Below are 18,336 nucleotides of genomic sequence, written 5' to 3'. Positions count from 1 at the left end.
CCATTGGGAATACCTTTTTTTTGCTGTCGTTTCACCACACCTAATGCAGGTGCGTCTTTCGAACTTATCAACTTAATTGAAGAACCATAGCAACAAAGGTTCTGGGTTGCTGGGTGGTACGCGTCACCGAGTATAATGGAGGCTGATGGTCAAAATTGGAAAGCCAATGCCTTAAAGTTTGAACAGCATGAGACAACATTGACGTTAAGCCGGTGACGGTGCGAGTGTTTTCGACCGCTTTGACTACAATGACGGTAGGATGGCGCGTGTAATTAGGATAAAATATTCATGAAACACTGGGCGCCTCCACCGGCTCTTGGCGGAAATTATATGGGTTCATTTTGTACAAACGTTTGTCGGTACTTAGAACGATGCTTTGTGTGAAACATGGTCGATTGTTATTATGGTGTATTAACCACATGCCAAGTTACCCACAGTTTTAAGGTTGTGGAATTGTTAAAGAACATTTAAACAATTATTACAGTTTCGTGCTGCATGCATGTTTTGAGAAGAGTCGTTTATATGAATCGTTAGCGAGCAGTCAATCAAATTAGGAGTCGACTCTCAAATGATTTGGGAATCTTTGTCTTTGATAAATAAAGCTATAAAGACTCTTCAATGCTTATAGATTCATAAGCAAAGTATCATGAACCTCCATAGATTCACACGACACTATAAAGTATGATCGCAAACATGAGTGATTAGGTTTGTTTTTATTCTTTTTGCTTCACAATAAATTCACCAAGAACTTTGTTTTTTAAATTATTTTGTTTATTGAATGTATTACATTTTATTGCATCAACATATTTATAAATTCACTGTTAGAACGAGATAAACCATGAAACCGTGGTTCCGAAGGCATTCTTAGGGATTTGAGAATCTTTGAGGATTCAGGAATTATTAAAGATTAATTCATGTTTGGCGTAGTGATACAGATTTTATAAATTGGTCAAAGATTCATTATGATTTACAAATCTATGTCAGATTCATTGGGCAATAAATTATATTATTATTTTATTCGTTTATTTGAGCTTTAATGGTCATGCCCATTTTATATCTAAACTTAATTGTAATTGAAATCATTTGTGGAATAATGGCAAAAAATGTGATCATCAATGAAATGTCAGCATACCCACCGTATCGGTGAAAACGCTTACAATCATAAATCTTGATGATTTGCAACCAAATTGGATTCAAACGATGTAGAAATCGATATCACATTAGATGAAACAAACATGTTTGTCTCAAAAGAAGCGAATGCTATTTTTCCTCGCTTTGGGGGGAACCGGCATAAAACATGATGGGCGTTCTAATAGGCGCAATTTGTGCACGTGACCTATAGCGGGTGTGCATGCAGTGCGCGAGAAAAGCATCATTACGACATCGACATTCGGGACCGCTTTCGCTACAAAACACACCTGTGCGATGTGTGCGGCGGTATCTATAATTGTTACGAAAAAAGCATTTTCCATCATTGATGGTGCGCGAGATGTTTTCCAACGCCTAACTCTCACACTTGAATGCGCACACACATTGGCACACAAACTCGACCGTGCTCATCTCATCAAAAGGACACTAAAATAATAATACCATTCTCTGCGAAAAGCAATGGCCGATCAGAAACTAGTGTTCGTAATCGATTCAGTCTCATTCATCCCTCTGTGCAGCTTTCTCTCGCTCTCACTCCTCCCTCGCTGGTCACGAATCCGTATCGCGTCGCGTCCTTGCGATCTCATAAATATAAATGAACAATTTAGAGCCCACCTTTGCTCCAACCGTTCTCCCAAGCGGGTTTTCCAAAAGTCTCACCCGGGGTAGCAAGCATCCCGATGTACCGCAGTTCCGATCATCCGTAAGGATGGTGCTGGGGTGATGCGCTTTCTTACCCGGGAAGTCCTCCCGTGCCAGCTGACGGGGCGATCCCTACCGGTATAAATGGAATTGTCGATGCTCTGGCTTTAAATTACCATCATCAGCTATTTAATGCTTTTCACCCTCCACGGCACACACACACGCGCGCATCCACATGAATGTTCTCGCTCGTCCTTGTCGGCTCTTCCAATTCCCAACTACCCATGCTACTGTCGCATTACTGCCCGATCCCGACGCTACACAAACAACATATGGTGTAGGGAAAAAGTCGTTCACTTCTTTACCTTTTTCCCACTGTTGTTGGCTTTCCGTGCGCTTCCTGTCCAACGTCGATGGAGGATGCTTTCCTGTCTGCCATCACGCACATGCACACACACACACACGTGCGCTCACCGGGCTAAACGGTTCCGTTGTTCAGGGTCCATAACCATGTCCAAAAAAGGTTCGGGTGCTGTGGCGCAGCGAAATGTCGTGGAATCGTTTAAGGATTTTTTAAATTATGTAGGCCCTATCTGCCTGGTCCCATTTTCAAAAGCTGAACGGGGCTTCAGCCGGGCTACGGCACATCAGGCGGCACCCATTGGCCGTATGGAGACGCAAAGCCGCCGTGCCGCGGATGTGTATGTGATACCAGTAAGAGGAACCATTTTATTTCCTGTTTAAGTTTTGTTGTTCTTTTTTTTTCTCTATCTTCTACCCTCAATATCCCACCTCCGGGTTTCTTTTTCTGTGTGTGTGTGTCTCGTTTCATTTATTTTCGCTCTTTCGTAAGCTAGGTTATGGTACATTTCATGCTGCCATGTTTTCCGTTGTATGTTCGACAAAGATACGGCCTTTTGGAAAACTTTGGCTCCTGGTATTCGACTGGAACGGGGTGAGCGTTGCAAATGCTTCCAAGGGTGAGCGATGAAACTTTTGCGGGACGAGCTCCCGGCTAGTGGATTCCCACGGTCAAATTTAGTACCGTGGTATCTGTTCTGCAGGTGTCACCTTTCCAGAGCCATGGACATGGGAAACATTAACGCTTGCCTAATAGTGTTTGTATTTCGTTAATCTGAGGCAAGATTTTTTTTTCTGTGTCGTTTTGGTTTGTTCTCGCCTTACTACCGATTGCCGATTCCCGGTAAGCTAAGTAACGGATAGTCATCTTTTATGTTACAGGTTCGCTTTGTCCGTTGGTACAACATTCATCCTTTAGTACGACACTCACTACATTCACGGTGATGGGAATGGGAAGCAAGGTTTTGTTTTTCACTGCCACTGCCATGCAGATTCAGAACATTACGAGCAGGCCTGAATGGTGTGTCCCTTGCATATGGGAAAGTTTGCTCAACGTTTTTCCGATCGAAAGGACCTCCCGCTACTGTACCCGATGTGCAGACGATGGTCGTTCGATTTGTGTCGGGAATTATGTTGACCGACAGGAACAGGGCGGCTTAGCGGTCGGTGGATCGTATGCTGTTGTGACAGTGTCTACTGTCGCGCTTTTATTTGTTCAGTTCATTTGAGTGTAAACGAATTAGCTCGATGCTCGTGTGCTGGCTGTTTGATGTTCTACGAGAAGTTCGTCCGGTCCCGTTGCGCCGGATTGTATGAGGAGCAACAGCAGCAGCAGCTCAGCAAGGACTTAGTCAGTTGACACATCGATGAAATTAAATCTGCACACTGTAATCTTTGCACAAAAGAGTGTAATGAGATTTTATACGGGAGGTGTTAGCGTTAGCTGCACTGCTCATGCTTAACAACTACAATCAATATTTGAAGCTCTCCATCTCCACTTTAGAATGTTAGTATAAAGATTTTTTTTCGTTTGTAGTTTAAGCTCTGCAACTATTCGGGAATGGAGTCTAGATTATATTAAAACAATCGTTTTAATGATAGCTCCGTCCTTTATGATCCTGTGCACGAGTAGCGGGCCATCATCTCCATAATTTTATTGTTTTTTAATTATTTTAGAATTTGAATCTTGAATTTCTTTTAACTTAAATTAATATACAAATATGTTTAGTGAAAATATTCTATATAATAACATTGTACAAAAAGCTATAACAAATCGTGTTTTTAAAAAGCTTCTTGTAAATTTAGAGGGTTAAATTAAAAAAAAAATAATATCGTTTGTATAATTATGTTACGAACTGTAGCCTTTCACGAAAAAGCAGTATGATAATATTCCGAGCAAACCTTAAGTTCACCTTTCGTGTCACCAGGGAATTATAAAACTTTTCCACTTACCACCGGATAATCGTGCATCGTTACGACATTTATAAATCATAAAATGAAAACCTTCACACCATTGTCGCTAGACACAAATGTCTGGCTACTGCGCGTACATTGCGATAATGACTTTCACCGAAACGAATCGTTGCGCTCGATTAAGACTCACGACTATTTTTCCTTCCAATTTCTGTGTGTGGTTGAGCTAGAGCATAGTTTCGGTTGTACTTGGAAGAACTTTTCCCAAATGGGGTAAAAACGTTGTGCGAATGATATAGTGCGTCGTGACGTTAAGGGGAGTTTTTAGAACGGAAGATTAATGCCTTGGAGATTGCAACGATGGTTTCCTGGGGTTTTCTTTCACTGTGTTAATTATGCTTTATGTATCGCATAAGAATATTTGCATACGTTAAAGTGCAAGCAAACTGTACTATGGAACTACTTTTAAGTTAAATTGTTTTAAATTATTTACTCGTGGTGTGGAAGGAGCACTTGATACTGTTCAAAATGTTTGATATTCGAAAAAATCCCCAGAACCCCATCGTTGCGCAGGTACAACGTTCTACCGAAACATGCATCTTACATTTGCATAATGAACTCCCGAGAACATGATGTTTCGTCAGCTACCACACCGGTCCCACTGGCAGCATAATACCCTCGTTCTTTGATATTCAAGCGCATTAGCATAATGTTCGTTGTACTTGGTGAACTAATGACAAGTTGCAAACCGGTTTCGTTTGCCTTTCTGCAGACACCAAACCGAGATGTCAGCTGCACCAGCTTTACTAGAGCTTTAGTGTTTTTTTCCCCCCTTTATGTACGCCGCACAGTAGCGAAGGGCATCACAGAAAGCACACAAAATGGGCAAAGCAAAAAAAAAAGTCCGAACAACGAACTCCTGCAGTTAGTTGTTGAGTTTAATTGAATACAAATGAAAAATCTCAAAAACCCCCGGCACTCTTGCCTTTGTCGTTTCGCTGGGTACAAAATCTGAACAGAGCGGTACAATACCACATCGAGTCGAAATGAGCAATCCGCTTTGGAATTTTTCATTTCCGGACGTGGTGTATGTGTGTGTGTGTTTTTTTTTTATTTTAGTTGTTGTCATGCTTCGACAGTTTCTTACGGGCTGATGAACGACCGAAACCAGCTCGGGTGCTTGCTTCTTTACCTCCCTTCATCCCACTTGCAATGAAGTGGTTTTGTGCAAAGAGGTTCGTGAAAAATTGAGAACCGAAAGACAAACTATTTCAATTTTCTCCGGGACAAACTGTACGGCAATACGGTACGGGCAGAAAAAAGCAACAGACGCAAAACCATGCCTCCGTTCCTTGGCAATATCCAATATCAATAAAACCCACCGGTACACGGAGGTACATGCAGTTAGCAAACGGAATCTAGGCATCCGGACCGAATCCGAAAGAATCGTTATTCCGGGGTATTTTTCCTTTATGTTTCTTCTTCTTCCCCCCGATGCGGTACTGGATGCTCGGGACCCCCAGTACACCTGGCTTTACAAATAAACAAAGCCACAATCAAACAGAAGGGAAAATAAACATTGTATAGCGGAGCGCACACACCCGGTTGGGGATTGTGGCCCAACATCGTCGATCCTCCTGCAGATCTGTACGAATGCAACGTTGTTTATGCAGGCACCCGGTAAGGTGCAAACAGTAAGAAGAAAATTCAACAAAACTGAGAATCAAACGCTTTACGGGGACGGTATGCATCCGGTATTGGAAACGTTCACCGATGCACCGTAATTCATTTCTGCCTAAAACATTCCCTGGGCTGCCACCGATACGGAACCGTTGTATCATTTCCTTGCACTCTTCCGAGCGGAACGTTCCGGAAGCAATAATGCAATGCCGGGGAGTAAAATTGAACGGATTGTCATAGTGACATTTTTGTTAGAGCAAAATCCTGTGGCTGCAGTTTATACTGCAACCCACAACATATAAGCGGGCAGCGAGAAAGTGAAAGATAGTGAGTTGATGAAGTAGTTTTGTTAATTTATATTTGTTTCAAATACTTGTGTTCTCATTGGTATCGTTAAAAGGAATGCAATCTCTTCTTAAGTGGTGATCGGTTCCCAACACAGATATGCAAAACCGAACCATTTGGCAATGCATCCACTAGAACGGATCGATTGATTGACCGAAGGCAGACACAAACATATCAAGCCACTGCACCGGAACTCCGGTGTATTTACGGTTTATCTAAGAAAATCCCTCCTACCTTGCTAGATGTGGACAAGCATCAAAGCAGCCGGAGCAGTTGCGCTAGTTGCGCTTCAAACAGGATGCATGCCGTGCCAACACACGGCGTCGGTAAAAACCGTCCATCTTGCGCCTGTCTCCCGGTGACTTACGGATACGGAATGTGGCTGCATAAATATTAGTGCATTGTCAGGTGCATCGCATCGCATGGTCAGTTGCATCGTAAATAGCACATTGAGCTGCTGGCATCCATGTCAACAAACAACGGTGCAGCGTGTCAATTCCTAGCAACGTCTTTTGCTACTGTCGATGAGTAAAACCCGGTATAGTATGTGTTGATGATACGCAGTGCATGCAAGGTATACGAAAGCGTTTGAAATACTTTTCTTTATCGCACTGTGGGTACATTGTTGACGTATTCTATGATGCGTGTTTTTGTGTCTTTTTATGATTTTTTAGTCGGGTATTAAGTACACGAAATATGCTCTTCTGAAATATGTCAAATATTAACGAACTATGTAGTTTATAAAACAACCGAGCAAGCTCGAGATAAGGCTCATAACTGAGAGGAAATGCCTGGTGACGTTCAATTTCGGCAAATTATGTCGACCATACGGCCTTTGGCAGTCGTAATGGAAATTTAAATAAAAACGAATTATGACTTGTACAAAGTTGTTGGTTGGGTTAAAATGTCTTGTTTTTAATCATATTGGAGGATTAATTAAATATAATTTGCAATTAAGTCCTGTTAAACCTATTGATATTATTTCAATGTGTTATATGAACCTGGTTAACGCGCTGCGGTAGCATTCTAAGCTTCCCTGAAGACTTGTTGAATTAATATCTGTTCAGCAGTCAGGAGCATTGTGTTGTTTCACAATACATCAGAGATTTGTTTCTCCATTGGTTTCACGAATTGAATGTTTTTGTCATATCTTACATTACACTACCGATATATTGTCCGGACAGAATTCGTCTCTATAATGATGACAGTTTACTAGCTAATGAAATATGAGCTTAATGAGGTCATAATGGAGTAATTATAAGTTTGTGAGATTTGTGTTATACGATACATTCAAAGACGCAAATTATAAGAATTATAAGAAACCAAAAGAAATTATAAGAAACGGAACGATAGAGCACTTCAATTCGACCCAATACATTTATTTTAAAGCAATTTGACAATCTCAATCCAATGTAGAGGTTGGTGGATACATTATGTATAAAACACTGTTGAATAGTTTTGTCCGTATAGTTGAAGTTGAGTTGAAGTTTTCCGTAAAAGTTGAATTTCTGATTCCGGATAAAACAAACCGAAAAAGCTCAAATACAAGGATCATTGGGACTCCTGGTATAAATCTCCCATATCCTATCGCACGACATGCTTACTGTTAATCATATAAACATTCGAAAATCATCATGAAGTACCCCAAGTTGTATATGTACTTTTATAATCATAAATAACGTCATATTACATATACCTCAAACTATACATTAACATTGCTAACAATCAAACCATTACAGTATTATCGATGCAGCACGTAGAATTAACCAATGATACGTTCATACTGATTTTAATTTATCGTCTCTCAATCTTGCTACGTTGCTTCATGTTGCTGTCCTGTAGTAAATACATAAGGTGGATCCAGCTATAGCAGAATAAATCTAACTTCACTGATGTAGAAAAAAACCTTCTAATCAACTTAATCAAAACTTTCTATAAACAAAGTAGACAACGATGAACAATCAGGAGCAATATTTTTTCGTAAAATTGTTTAAAAACCTTTGTCCTTTGGAGAGAAATATCTGCTTCACACCGAATCACACATACCATTTCACCTGTACGATCAAACTTTGATTTTAGCGAAAGTTTTCGTTACTATTCTGCTTGTTCGTTACTTGCTATTCCACTCAATTACACCGCCACCATCCTTGGCCCGTGGAAAAACTTTCCTAATCAACCGTAAATGTTACGGTGAAAGATGAAGTTTTTTGAATTTGCTCATTTAATTTACACCCGGCCCGATACGACGGACCGATGAAAGTAATGTGCCTTTGTTTCTATATGTAGTAACAAGGTAGAAAAGGGAGTGTTTGGCATATCTTGTTGATAGGAACAAAACTAAAAGCCAAACATGTTGTCAAATATTTGTTGGTTTTCCTTATACGAAACATACCTTAAACAAAAATGTATATTTTTACTCTATATTTTTTTAAATCCCAAACGACAGGCGTGCGAACTAGTTTAATATTTGCTATCTCGAACAGACACAAATCGATGTGCTGGAAAAAGAATTGCGTTTTATTACTTTTTGTTAATTTTCTATATCTTTTTTTTCGATTTTTTTAGTCCACAAACCATTCGTCTTGGATAGCTTTAAACAGAGGAAGCATTTTGCTGTGCTTTCATATTCTTCGCTATGCACCATTTTAAAGCGGCCCAGACAGTTGGTTGCAGAATCACGCAAAAAAAAAACCACTTACCAACTGCAGTGTCGGTCTGCATCTCAACTAAAGGTCGGCCATTTTGTAATTATGTGCTGCCAACCATTTGCTCCATGGCTCCCGGGTGCAACCCGGAAATGCTGAGCAATTCTAGCATAAGGACCCCAGAAATGGTTTATCTTTTCACATGACCCCCAGGAGTAAACGTTAAGCACCTCGAGCTTGAGTTAAATACGATCGTTTACCACCATGTTCGGGTTAGCAACTCGCCCGAATGCCAATGAGCCATCCTCAGCCACTATACTTCTATGTGTGTGTGTGCACATAAAATCGCTTGTTCTATCAGGGAGCTTCTGGTTCGTACCGTTGCATAGTAAAATAATCTAAATTTGAACGAAAATAAAGGTTCAAAAACAAAGAAGCAGAACTATGTGCAGAATAATCGGGGACTCATCTCGACCGGACAGTAGAGCCATGGATCTGATACCATACACGGCGGGCATTGGAAAAAGGGTTTTCTGGTGGGATTAATTTTGATAAACTTAAAAGATTGAGAGCCTCTTACCTTTCTTTTTCTGTGGAGTTGGGTTCTTTGCGTGCTCCGTGTTTTTAGTTCCACTTTCTTCGAGTTGAGTTTCCGCCTAGAGCAGGCTAATGAAATGGAAAACACCACTGTAAGAGAAGCGAATGGACGCTTCCGTAACTGGAAGGCGCAAACAAGCGAGGTGAGCTGAAAGCGATTTTCATTAAACAAATCGATGAGCAGCAATTCACTTTTGAATTTTTCCCGCCTCAACTTCACTGCCGGATGTTCCATGCCAATGGATGCTTGTTTTTGCTTCTGATAAACCTTTGTTCTTACGGTTGCGCTCAAGTTGTCGGCTGAAGAAGATGCGACTGGATTTATTATCTTACTTTGATGAGATTCTTTCGATGATTGGAATTTGGACGGATGGACTTTATTAAAATGTGCTGATGCGCTGTTAGATCCAAACATTCCTGGATGAACCTTGTTTTTTTTGGAAGGGTATTCTTTGCGAATACCAACAACAGCAGCAGCAAATATAGACATCATTCTGCTTTAGATATCAAAAAATAAAGATTAAGTGATTTGATCTCCGATTTTTCTTATCATTAAGTTTATGAGGTCAAAAATAATTTGACAACTTCTCCATTTCTTCTTGATTATGCGACTGAAACGCAAATGACACGTCATAACTAGCTTAAGAGCTTAATTATTAGATGCTCATATGCAAGACATTCCAATGGTATGTTTTACGAGGTGTATGTCCGTGTATGACCGACTAGTTGTACCATGTTTTTATAAAGCACCTTCATAAAATATCATAGGTCTGTTTCTTGACGTTTGTTGTACACGACAAATTTTAAAGCAGTGCGAAAGCCACCTAAAACAAACTAATGGAATAAAACAATTTCGAATTGATTTAAGGGTAGCATCGTAATGTAGAAGCGACACTATGTTATTCTCATTGCTTAGATTTTAAAACGGTCTTGATTAATGCTAGCCGTACGAATGTAAACGTACATTCTACCTTTAATAAATCATTGATATACCCACCACCCTTTACATGCATTTTTTTTTTCGGTACGTATTGAATTTTGTTTAATATATAACGATAACGATTTTTCCATTCCATGAATTCCAAGTGTGACCCGGTAGTGTATTGGTAGCGGCGCCGGTCTTACCACGACAGAACCGATCCAAAAGCCCATCCAGACCAATCCTCCGTAGCATGGATTGGCTATCCGGTTATGTAGTAAAAGAAGCTCGTTACGCCAAGAAAAGAGAGTCCGAGAGAATTTTCCATGTGCAACCATTGATAAACAGATTGAGCTAAGGCTGTCGAATCAATTTACCAAATATCAAGTTATTCCGTAGGGTTGTCGTCATTGTCGTGGATTGTTGGATTCTGCAATGAGAAAATATCTTAAATAAAATAATTGTGTTACTTTCAAAAGCTCTAAATTTATAACGCACTTGTTTACTTTGAACTCTCTGTTTAATTTTGTTGACTTGCTGGATACAATGCTGGCTGTTGTCATGCAGCAATCTACACAAATTTCGTCATAAAGGGGTAACAACGCTGTTGTGATAGTGATCACAACACGATTGTTTACCTATAAGAAGTAACGCCCTACAAAAATAGCTGTTGTAGGGTTCCATTATTGGCCAGTGCCCACCATCATTATAGCATTGGTCGCGATGGCGAACGAAATGTAAAAGGTATAAATAGGGCCGAAGGAAGCGCTTTCGACCTCGCGCTAATAAAATAATTTTGTGATTATTTTATAATTTCAAGAAAATCGTTCCATTATTACCGCCATCACGAAACGCAATCATTCCACCTTCATCATTCAACTTTCCACCCTGGATGAACAAATTGACCTAAGGCTGTCGAAGCAATTGACCAAATATCAACTTTTTCTGCAGCGTTGCCGTCATTGTTGGGGTTTGTAGAATGCTGCAAAGAGAATGTTTCGTTTAGAATGCCAATGGTAATGTTACCTTAAGCGTTTGTTACTTTACTTGTTCGCTCTGAACTCTCTGTTTAGTTGTTCGTTGACGTCGAGAATACTTTTCTGGTTGTTTCCATGAAGCAACTGTAGAAAGGCTTGCATGAAGAAGCTTCCTTGTTCTACGGTACGAAATGACACCGTCCCTAGAACATAAATCGAGAAGAACCCCGTGATTGTTATATTTCGACAATGGGCAATATATCTTTCCGTCGCTTACCTTGATAGGAGCTTTGAAAGGCGACTATGTCGATCTTGTGGCTCATTGAGCGCGTTGCATCGGCCACGATCTTCGCATCTCCCCGGCAAGCTTGCACGACGAATATCTTTGGCTTATCGTTCAATGTACGGTTCATAGTGCACTGCTCCACAATATCACTCTGCAATGAGTACATGTTTCCATCATATGCCATAATCGAATCCTGCTCATTGCCGTGACTCATAATAAACACAATCAGGCAACTGTACTCGGTAAAATCTTTTTCCGATACTAGAAATAATAGGAAGAAGTTAGTAGAATTATTTATCATTAGTGTTAGTAACCCTAAACTCACTAGTATTCATTTTTTGTATAATCTTGTCTTTTGTACAGTTTTCATTGATGTCAGGCTCATCACATCGGTAGTATCGGATGATCTCTTCGATTTTCCTCATGTCCTTAGAACTGCCTGCTCTGTTATACTCATGGTTCTCGAATTCACAATGATGAAATACTAGCACGTACGCTTTTTTGGACAGGTCGTAATAATTGCCATGCGTTGCGGATGTAAAACTAAAACGAAAATTTTACAAAGGTTGAAATGTGGTTTACTTGATTCCGATAACCGAATGTGCTTACGTGGCGGTATTAGGAATTGGTTCCCTGCTAAATTCATAGGTTTGTGCGCTGCAGCAATAAGGAAAGAAGAACGAAAAATTAAAGAAATTAATCAGTTGTAGATAGATTTAAGCTGTGTAACAATTCTCGAAATGATGAATCACCTCGACGGTCGGGCATCGGGCATTGTGGAGAGCGGAGATCTGCTGTGGACCGAATTGTACGTTTGCGTAGGCACGCTCGTTGTTGTTCCCATGCCGGTCGGCAGGATAGTTCGCGAAGTAGCTGCGAAAGTTCTTGTACTTTGTACCGTTTGCGATATTCTTATTTGATTCGTCATTGGTACGGACGAATCGCTCGCTGTAAAACCATCGGATATCATTTCCGACCGCTGTATAGAGGAATTATTTCGATCATTGGCTGGTTGCTTACTTTTGGAAGCAAAGTGGTCCATTCTTATATTTTTTTCGCCCCTATGTATTTGGTGTTTCACAATGAACAATCTATCGTTAAACCTTTCTTTCTGTTAGCCAACTTCAGCACTGGTTGATCTATGGCAAGATACGCACCGGGTTGACGTTTCGTTCCGATAAGAATTGATAAGAGATTGGCGCAGTTTGACGCTTGTGACAACAATCGAAAGGGAACGAAACGCTTCACCGTAAATGCTTCTGCGCACAACGGGAAATTAATTTAAAATGAATGTTACGAAGTGTAACGATAACACCAAGGTTACAAATAAAGTTGAGTTTGAATTGAATAATTTGAATTTGAAATTGAATTCCATTTTTTTAATTAAATGTTATGCGGGCGCCGAAATGTGAACTCATAAATGATGTGAAAATATATCAAGGTTATTACATAAATATAATCTTATTTTCATAGGTAAAAAAATATCGATGAAGTAATAAAAGTTTTGTTCTGAATTTTATATTAACCTCGCAATCGGACAAAGTCGTGTATATTGTTATCTTGCTTTAAAAATTTACTCATAGTACTGAAATTGGATATTATATATTTTTGCCGACGCAGAAGGGCCCAATTTAGTCCGACCGCTTTGGGCCCCGAGGTGGATAAATCCACCTATGCAGCGTAAAACGTTTAAAAAATGTTAGATTTAATTTATTTAATGACACATAGTTTTGTTTCGTTTAATTGCACTTTGATGTACTTAATTTGTTTTAATATCTTAGTAAATTATTCTTAATTTTATTATAATATAATATTACACTGTAATTTCAACTAATGAGTTCATAACATTTTGGGGTTAAATTTTTTTCACAATGCAGTTTAATATTATCGATTAAAATCTTCAATAACGATATCTAAATATTCAACTTACGGGTTTCCTTTCAACTTTTGTTATATCGAAGAAAGACATACCTTCTTTCTAGGACATGCTAGTCAGTTTGGACTTACTTGACTTATTTTTATCGCATAGTTTTCTTGTTTTAAAAACTCATCCCTATAACTGAAACAGAATATTTGATATTTTAAGAGACGAGTAAGTGCCCAATTTGGTGTCATCGCTTGGGGCTCCGTGTGCCGTGTGCCCGGCGTCGCTACCAAATATACCACCGGACCGCCTCAACGAAACCTACACATGATTACTATTTGCTGTTATTTATACAATACATTGTTCTTATCTCATTTTGATTACGTTTCTATGATCTAATTTTAATAACGTCTAAGACGAATAACCCGAAGCAAGCTGACGGAACAAGGCTTTTCCAAATGATTTAAACGCAGCGTGATATGCATTATAAACTTAGGTGCTTTATTTTGGTGTTTATATGTCCAATTTGTACAAAATATTAATGACATGTAAATCTTCAATGTTACGTTTTCAATCGGTCTAATAGCACTTGTTTTCAAAAATACGTACGGTTGCGATTTGAGCTGCCGTTGTATAATCTCACTGATGTCTAATAGAGCAATGCAATGATAACGAGTTGACCTTGCTTAAATCTTTTGTTCGATACAAAGGGGTAATAACCCCAGACGCATCATGCAACACATGACGTCATTTCTTTGTGTAATTTCATTCTGATGTTGAACTTTCGCTGTACGGTGCTTGATGAAACAATTTAGTTAGGGCCGCCGAAGCAATTGACCAAATATCAACTTTTTCTGCAGCGTTGTCGTCAGTGTTGGAGTTTGTAGAATGCTGCAAAGAGAATGTTTCGTTTAGAATGCCAATGGTAATGTTACTTTAAGGAATTGTTCCCCAGCTTGTAACGCACTTTTTCGCTCTGAACTCTCTGTTTAGTTCTTCGTTGACGTCGAGAATACTTTTCTGGTTGTTTCCATGAAGCAACTGTAGAAAGGCTTGCATGAAGAAGCTTCCTTGTTCTACGTGACGAAATGACACCGTCCCTAGAACGTAAATCGAGAAAAACCCCGTGATTGTTATATTTCGACAATGGGCAATATATCTTTCCGTCGCTTACCTTGATAAGAGCTTTGAAAGGCGACTATGTCGATTTTATGGCTCATTGAGCGCGTTGCATCGGCCACGATCTTCGCATCTCCCCGGCAAGCTTGCACGACGAATATCTTTGGCTTATCGTTCAATGTACGGTTCATAGTGCACTGCTCCACAATATCACTCTGCAGTGAGTACATGTTTCCATCATATGCCATAATCGAATCCTGCTCATCGCCGTGACTCATAATAAACACAATCAGGCAACTGTACTCGGTGAAATCTTTTTTTGATACTGAATTTTAAAAACAAAAAGTAAGGAACTTCATCATTAAGGCGCAATGTTACTGAAATATCAAACTACTCACTTGTTTCCATTTTCTTTCGTACATCACGAGCGGTTTTGTTTTCGTTGATGTCAGGCCTATCGCATCGGTAGTATCGGATGATCTCTTCGATTTTCCTCATGTCCTTAGAACTACCTTCTCTGTTATGCTTACTTGTCTGGAATTTGTAATGATGAAATACTAGCACGTACGCTTTTTTGGACAGGTCGTAATCATTGCCATGCGTTGCGGGTGTATAGCTAAAATAAAAATAATACAAAGGTTGAAATATGGTTTTATTGTTTTAAAGCTTTACGATAATGTAAATCAATGTGCTCACGTGGCGGTATTAGGAATTGGTGGCCTGCTAAATTCATAGGTTTGTGCGCTGCAGCAATAAGGAAAGAAGAACGAAAAATTAAAGAAATTAATCAGTTGTAGATAGATTTAAGCTGTGTAACAATTCTCGAAATGATGATTCACCTTGACGGTCGCACCACAGATGCATCGGGCAGTGTGGTGAGCGAAGGTCTCCTGTAGACCTGTTTGTACGTTTGCGTAGGCACGCTCGTTGTTGTTCCCGTGCCGGTAGATTGGATAGTTTGCGTAGCAGCTGTGAATGTTCTTGTACTTTGTACCGTTTGCGATATTCTTATTTGTTTCGTCATTGTCACCGAAGAACTTTTCGCCGTGTAGCCATCGGATATCATTTCCGACCGCTGTATAGAGGAAGTCTTTCGATCACTGGCTGGTTGCTTACTTTTGGAACCAAAACTTCCCATTCTTCCCGCAACGCACTATATTTTTTTCGCCCCTATATATTTGGTGCTTCACAATGAACAATTTATCGTTAAACCTTTCTTTCTGATAGCCAACTGGTTGATATACGGCAAGATACGCACCGGGTTGACGTTTCGTTCCGATAAGAATTGATAAGAGATTGGCGCAGTTTGACGCTTGTGACAACAATCGAAAGGGAACGAAACGCTTCACCGTAAATGCTTCTGCGCACAACGGGAAATTAATTTAAAATGAATGTGATGAACGGTAATGTGGTTAGTTTTGTGTTTTTTTCAAATTGGTTTCATTGATTACTATCAAAGTAAAATCAATTATTTCTTAAATTGATTATACTGATTTATGTTCTTCTTTTTTCCTTTTTAAAATTAGAATATTATATTTAAAGTTGGGTTATTGATTGTCTGCCTCTGTTGAATTGAAAGAGTTTGCCTCCCAAAGTATTGTCCATCGATTCCGGGAGCCATTAGAGGCCGTGTGATGTAATTAACCATAAAAAATACTAGTCGCCAAATCATAGAAAACGTTTCTCGGTTAGATGCAACTGGCCTTGACTGCCACTATCAAGAAACATAATCAATCGTTTACAGATACTTCTACGCTGTATCAACTTCCAGGGAGAACGCAGTGATCGCTTTGTCTCCAGAAAGATCTTTGGAATACACTGCATTTTATGCTGATGTCCTGTTGCCGGAACAAGACTACTGCTCATCACTCAAGTCTTTCTTAAGATAGGAGATGACATAAAGAATGGCAGATCAACCGTATTTGGTGGATACAAAATACCACGCCATGTAAACCTCCCTTGTCCCGGTATGATACATGCAGTTTAAACAAAATCATTAAAGCAGTTGCAGTTACTTTTTTCATAGTGGTCATTGCAAATTAAAGGATAACGTAAACTGTGTTTAAACGAATAGCCAAACAAAAGGAAACAGTGCTGGGTTGTTTGCTAGGTGTTGAGGAACTCGTATGAGGAATTGCAGAAATTTGTCTTTTTTATTGCTTACGTTAATATGTGAAACAAACATCAATTTCGGCTGTCAACAGCTAGAAATCAGGAAAAAATCGTAAATATTTCCAACATGAGGTATTTATGTATAGTTAATTGGGACTTACTGTATACACATGTACCTCATGAGGTTTCAGTCAAATAAATGATAGTTTATCAAAGTTTGATGATACTAAACTAGCTTATGGAGCAGTAGAACAGACGCTCATCGTTAGTTGCAGAGCAAATGTACCGAGGATCACTAGTTATTTTTCCGGGATTGCTCCAAATTCTTTGTTCTTTAAGGGGACATTGGAACTTTTTAACTCGATTCCTAGTGAATTAGAAAACAAATATTTTGAGAGGAATGCATAGATCATATTCATACCACAATTTATAAGCATGAATATTCCGCGTTCTTTCTTCTTTTAATGCCTAACTAAGGCTAAGCAAGTATAAGAATTTATATTACAACAAAAATGGGTAAATCGCGTGCATCCTGGATGCAACTAGCATGCGTTTTATGGTTACGCTTGTATTTTCTTGTTCGCCACCGTTGAACTTTCCACTTTATCCTTTTATGCTGTTAACACCTTGAAGACCCGTAGCCTATACGAACGGCTGCGTGACTTGAGCAGCTTACGTGTAGCCGCACGGCATTCCGGTGCTAAATAAATAAGAAAATAAAGCGCAAGCACAGCGTGTATCGTGTGCTGGCGACAAAATCAAATTACGAACAGTATAATGAATGTGCTGTCATGATCCCGGAGCGCGCTGCACATGTACGGATGCTTGTACGGTGAACCCAGTACGAGCGATCGTTGGTGTGTTTTTGCGACCAGCTTTTTATAAGGTCGGCACTTGACTCACGCGGTGGAAAAATGTGCCCCGACGAACTTTTTATACTGACACACCACTTAAGGCTTATTAAAAACTTCCCATGAAGGTATGGGTGGTATGATGTAGATGGCTGCAGCACCCGTTATGGTGTTTTTATTTATTTTGCAATAAAAGGCTATTAGCCGTTTTGATTGTTTCACACACACAGTGGCCGACTGTCAGACATCTTGTTCAGAATTTGTTCTGTGCATTTTTTAAAACATTGTACAATAAAGGCAAATCATACTTCAATCGTTTCATCAAAGCTGGGAGTGTATTGCAAGCAAAAGATTGAACCAAACGACACAATCAAAATGCAGACTTCAATTAGTTTCTGTTCCGCTTTTACCGCAACTACAAACACAAACCATTCTTGAACGCGGTCATTGGTTTCGATTTGGTAACTAAACTAAATGCGGTGTCGTACGAATGACATTTCGTTCTATGAAGGTGCTTTCGATGCTCGCGCATAAAATCCATCCAACCAAGGTCGATCAAGAGTTTAACAGCAATTGAAATCGAACATTCATCAAAAATTCGTTCGTTTGATCTAATAATTTGACTACTAGCTAACACTCTTCCAACCATTTGATATATTCTCAATCACGAAATTGTAGCACTAGGTGGTCAACTTCATTATAGAAATCCTGATAAAATCGGGTGAAGAGAACAAAATTGTTGAGTAAAAACATCACTCAACCGACCGATATGCATTTGCTGCCAAAGGCCTGTGTATTTGCACTGACCTTATAGAAGTAGTGCGAAATTGCGATTTGCTGATTAAAATGTGCCTTTTAGTTTGCCACCCCTGTGCA

At 39.5% G+C, this 18,336-nt stretch overlaps 2 protein-coding genes across 2 annotated transcripts; both read right to left on the bottom strand.

Annotated features, from left to right (window-relative positions):
* Positions 1–11,157: 11,157 nt before the first annotated feature.
* LOC128718608 (caspase-1-like) lies at positions 11,158–12,289 on the bottom strand. Its single transcript, XM_053812230.1, has 6 exons — positions 12,267–12,289; positions 12,124–12,171; positions 11,840–12,057; positions 11,506–11,775; positions 11,299–11,431; positions 11,158–11,233 (listed from the first exon to the last, which is right to left on the bottom strand). Exons 1-6 carry the CDS (start codon positions 12,287–12,289, stop codon positions 11,158–11,160), a joined length of 768 nt encoding a protein of 255 aa, XP_053668205.1.
* Positions 12,290–14,193: 1,904 nt separating this feature from the next.
* On the bottom strand, positions 14,194–15,635 carry LOC128718607 (caspase-14-like). The gene is made up of 6 exons (XM_053812228.1): positions 15,337–15,635; positions 15,194–15,241; positions 14,896–15,113; positions 14,553–14,822; positions 14,346–14,478; positions 14,194–14,269 (listed from the first exon to the last, which is right to left on the bottom strand). Exons 1-6 carry the CDS (start codon positions 15,633–15,635, stop codon positions 14,194–14,196), a joined length of 1,044 nt encoding a protein of 347 aa, XP_053668203.1.
* Positions 15,636–18,336: the final 2,701 nt, after the last annotated feature.

Source organism: Anopheles marshallii, chromosome 2 (assembly GCF_943734725.1).
Source record: "Anopheles marshallii chromosome 2, idAnoMarsDA_429_01, whole genome shotgun sequence".
NCBI lineage: Eukaryota > Metazoa > Arthropoda > Insecta > Diptera > Culicidae > Anopheles > Anopheles marshallii.
This window is presented reverse-complemented; position numbering and strand designations above follow the sequence as displayed.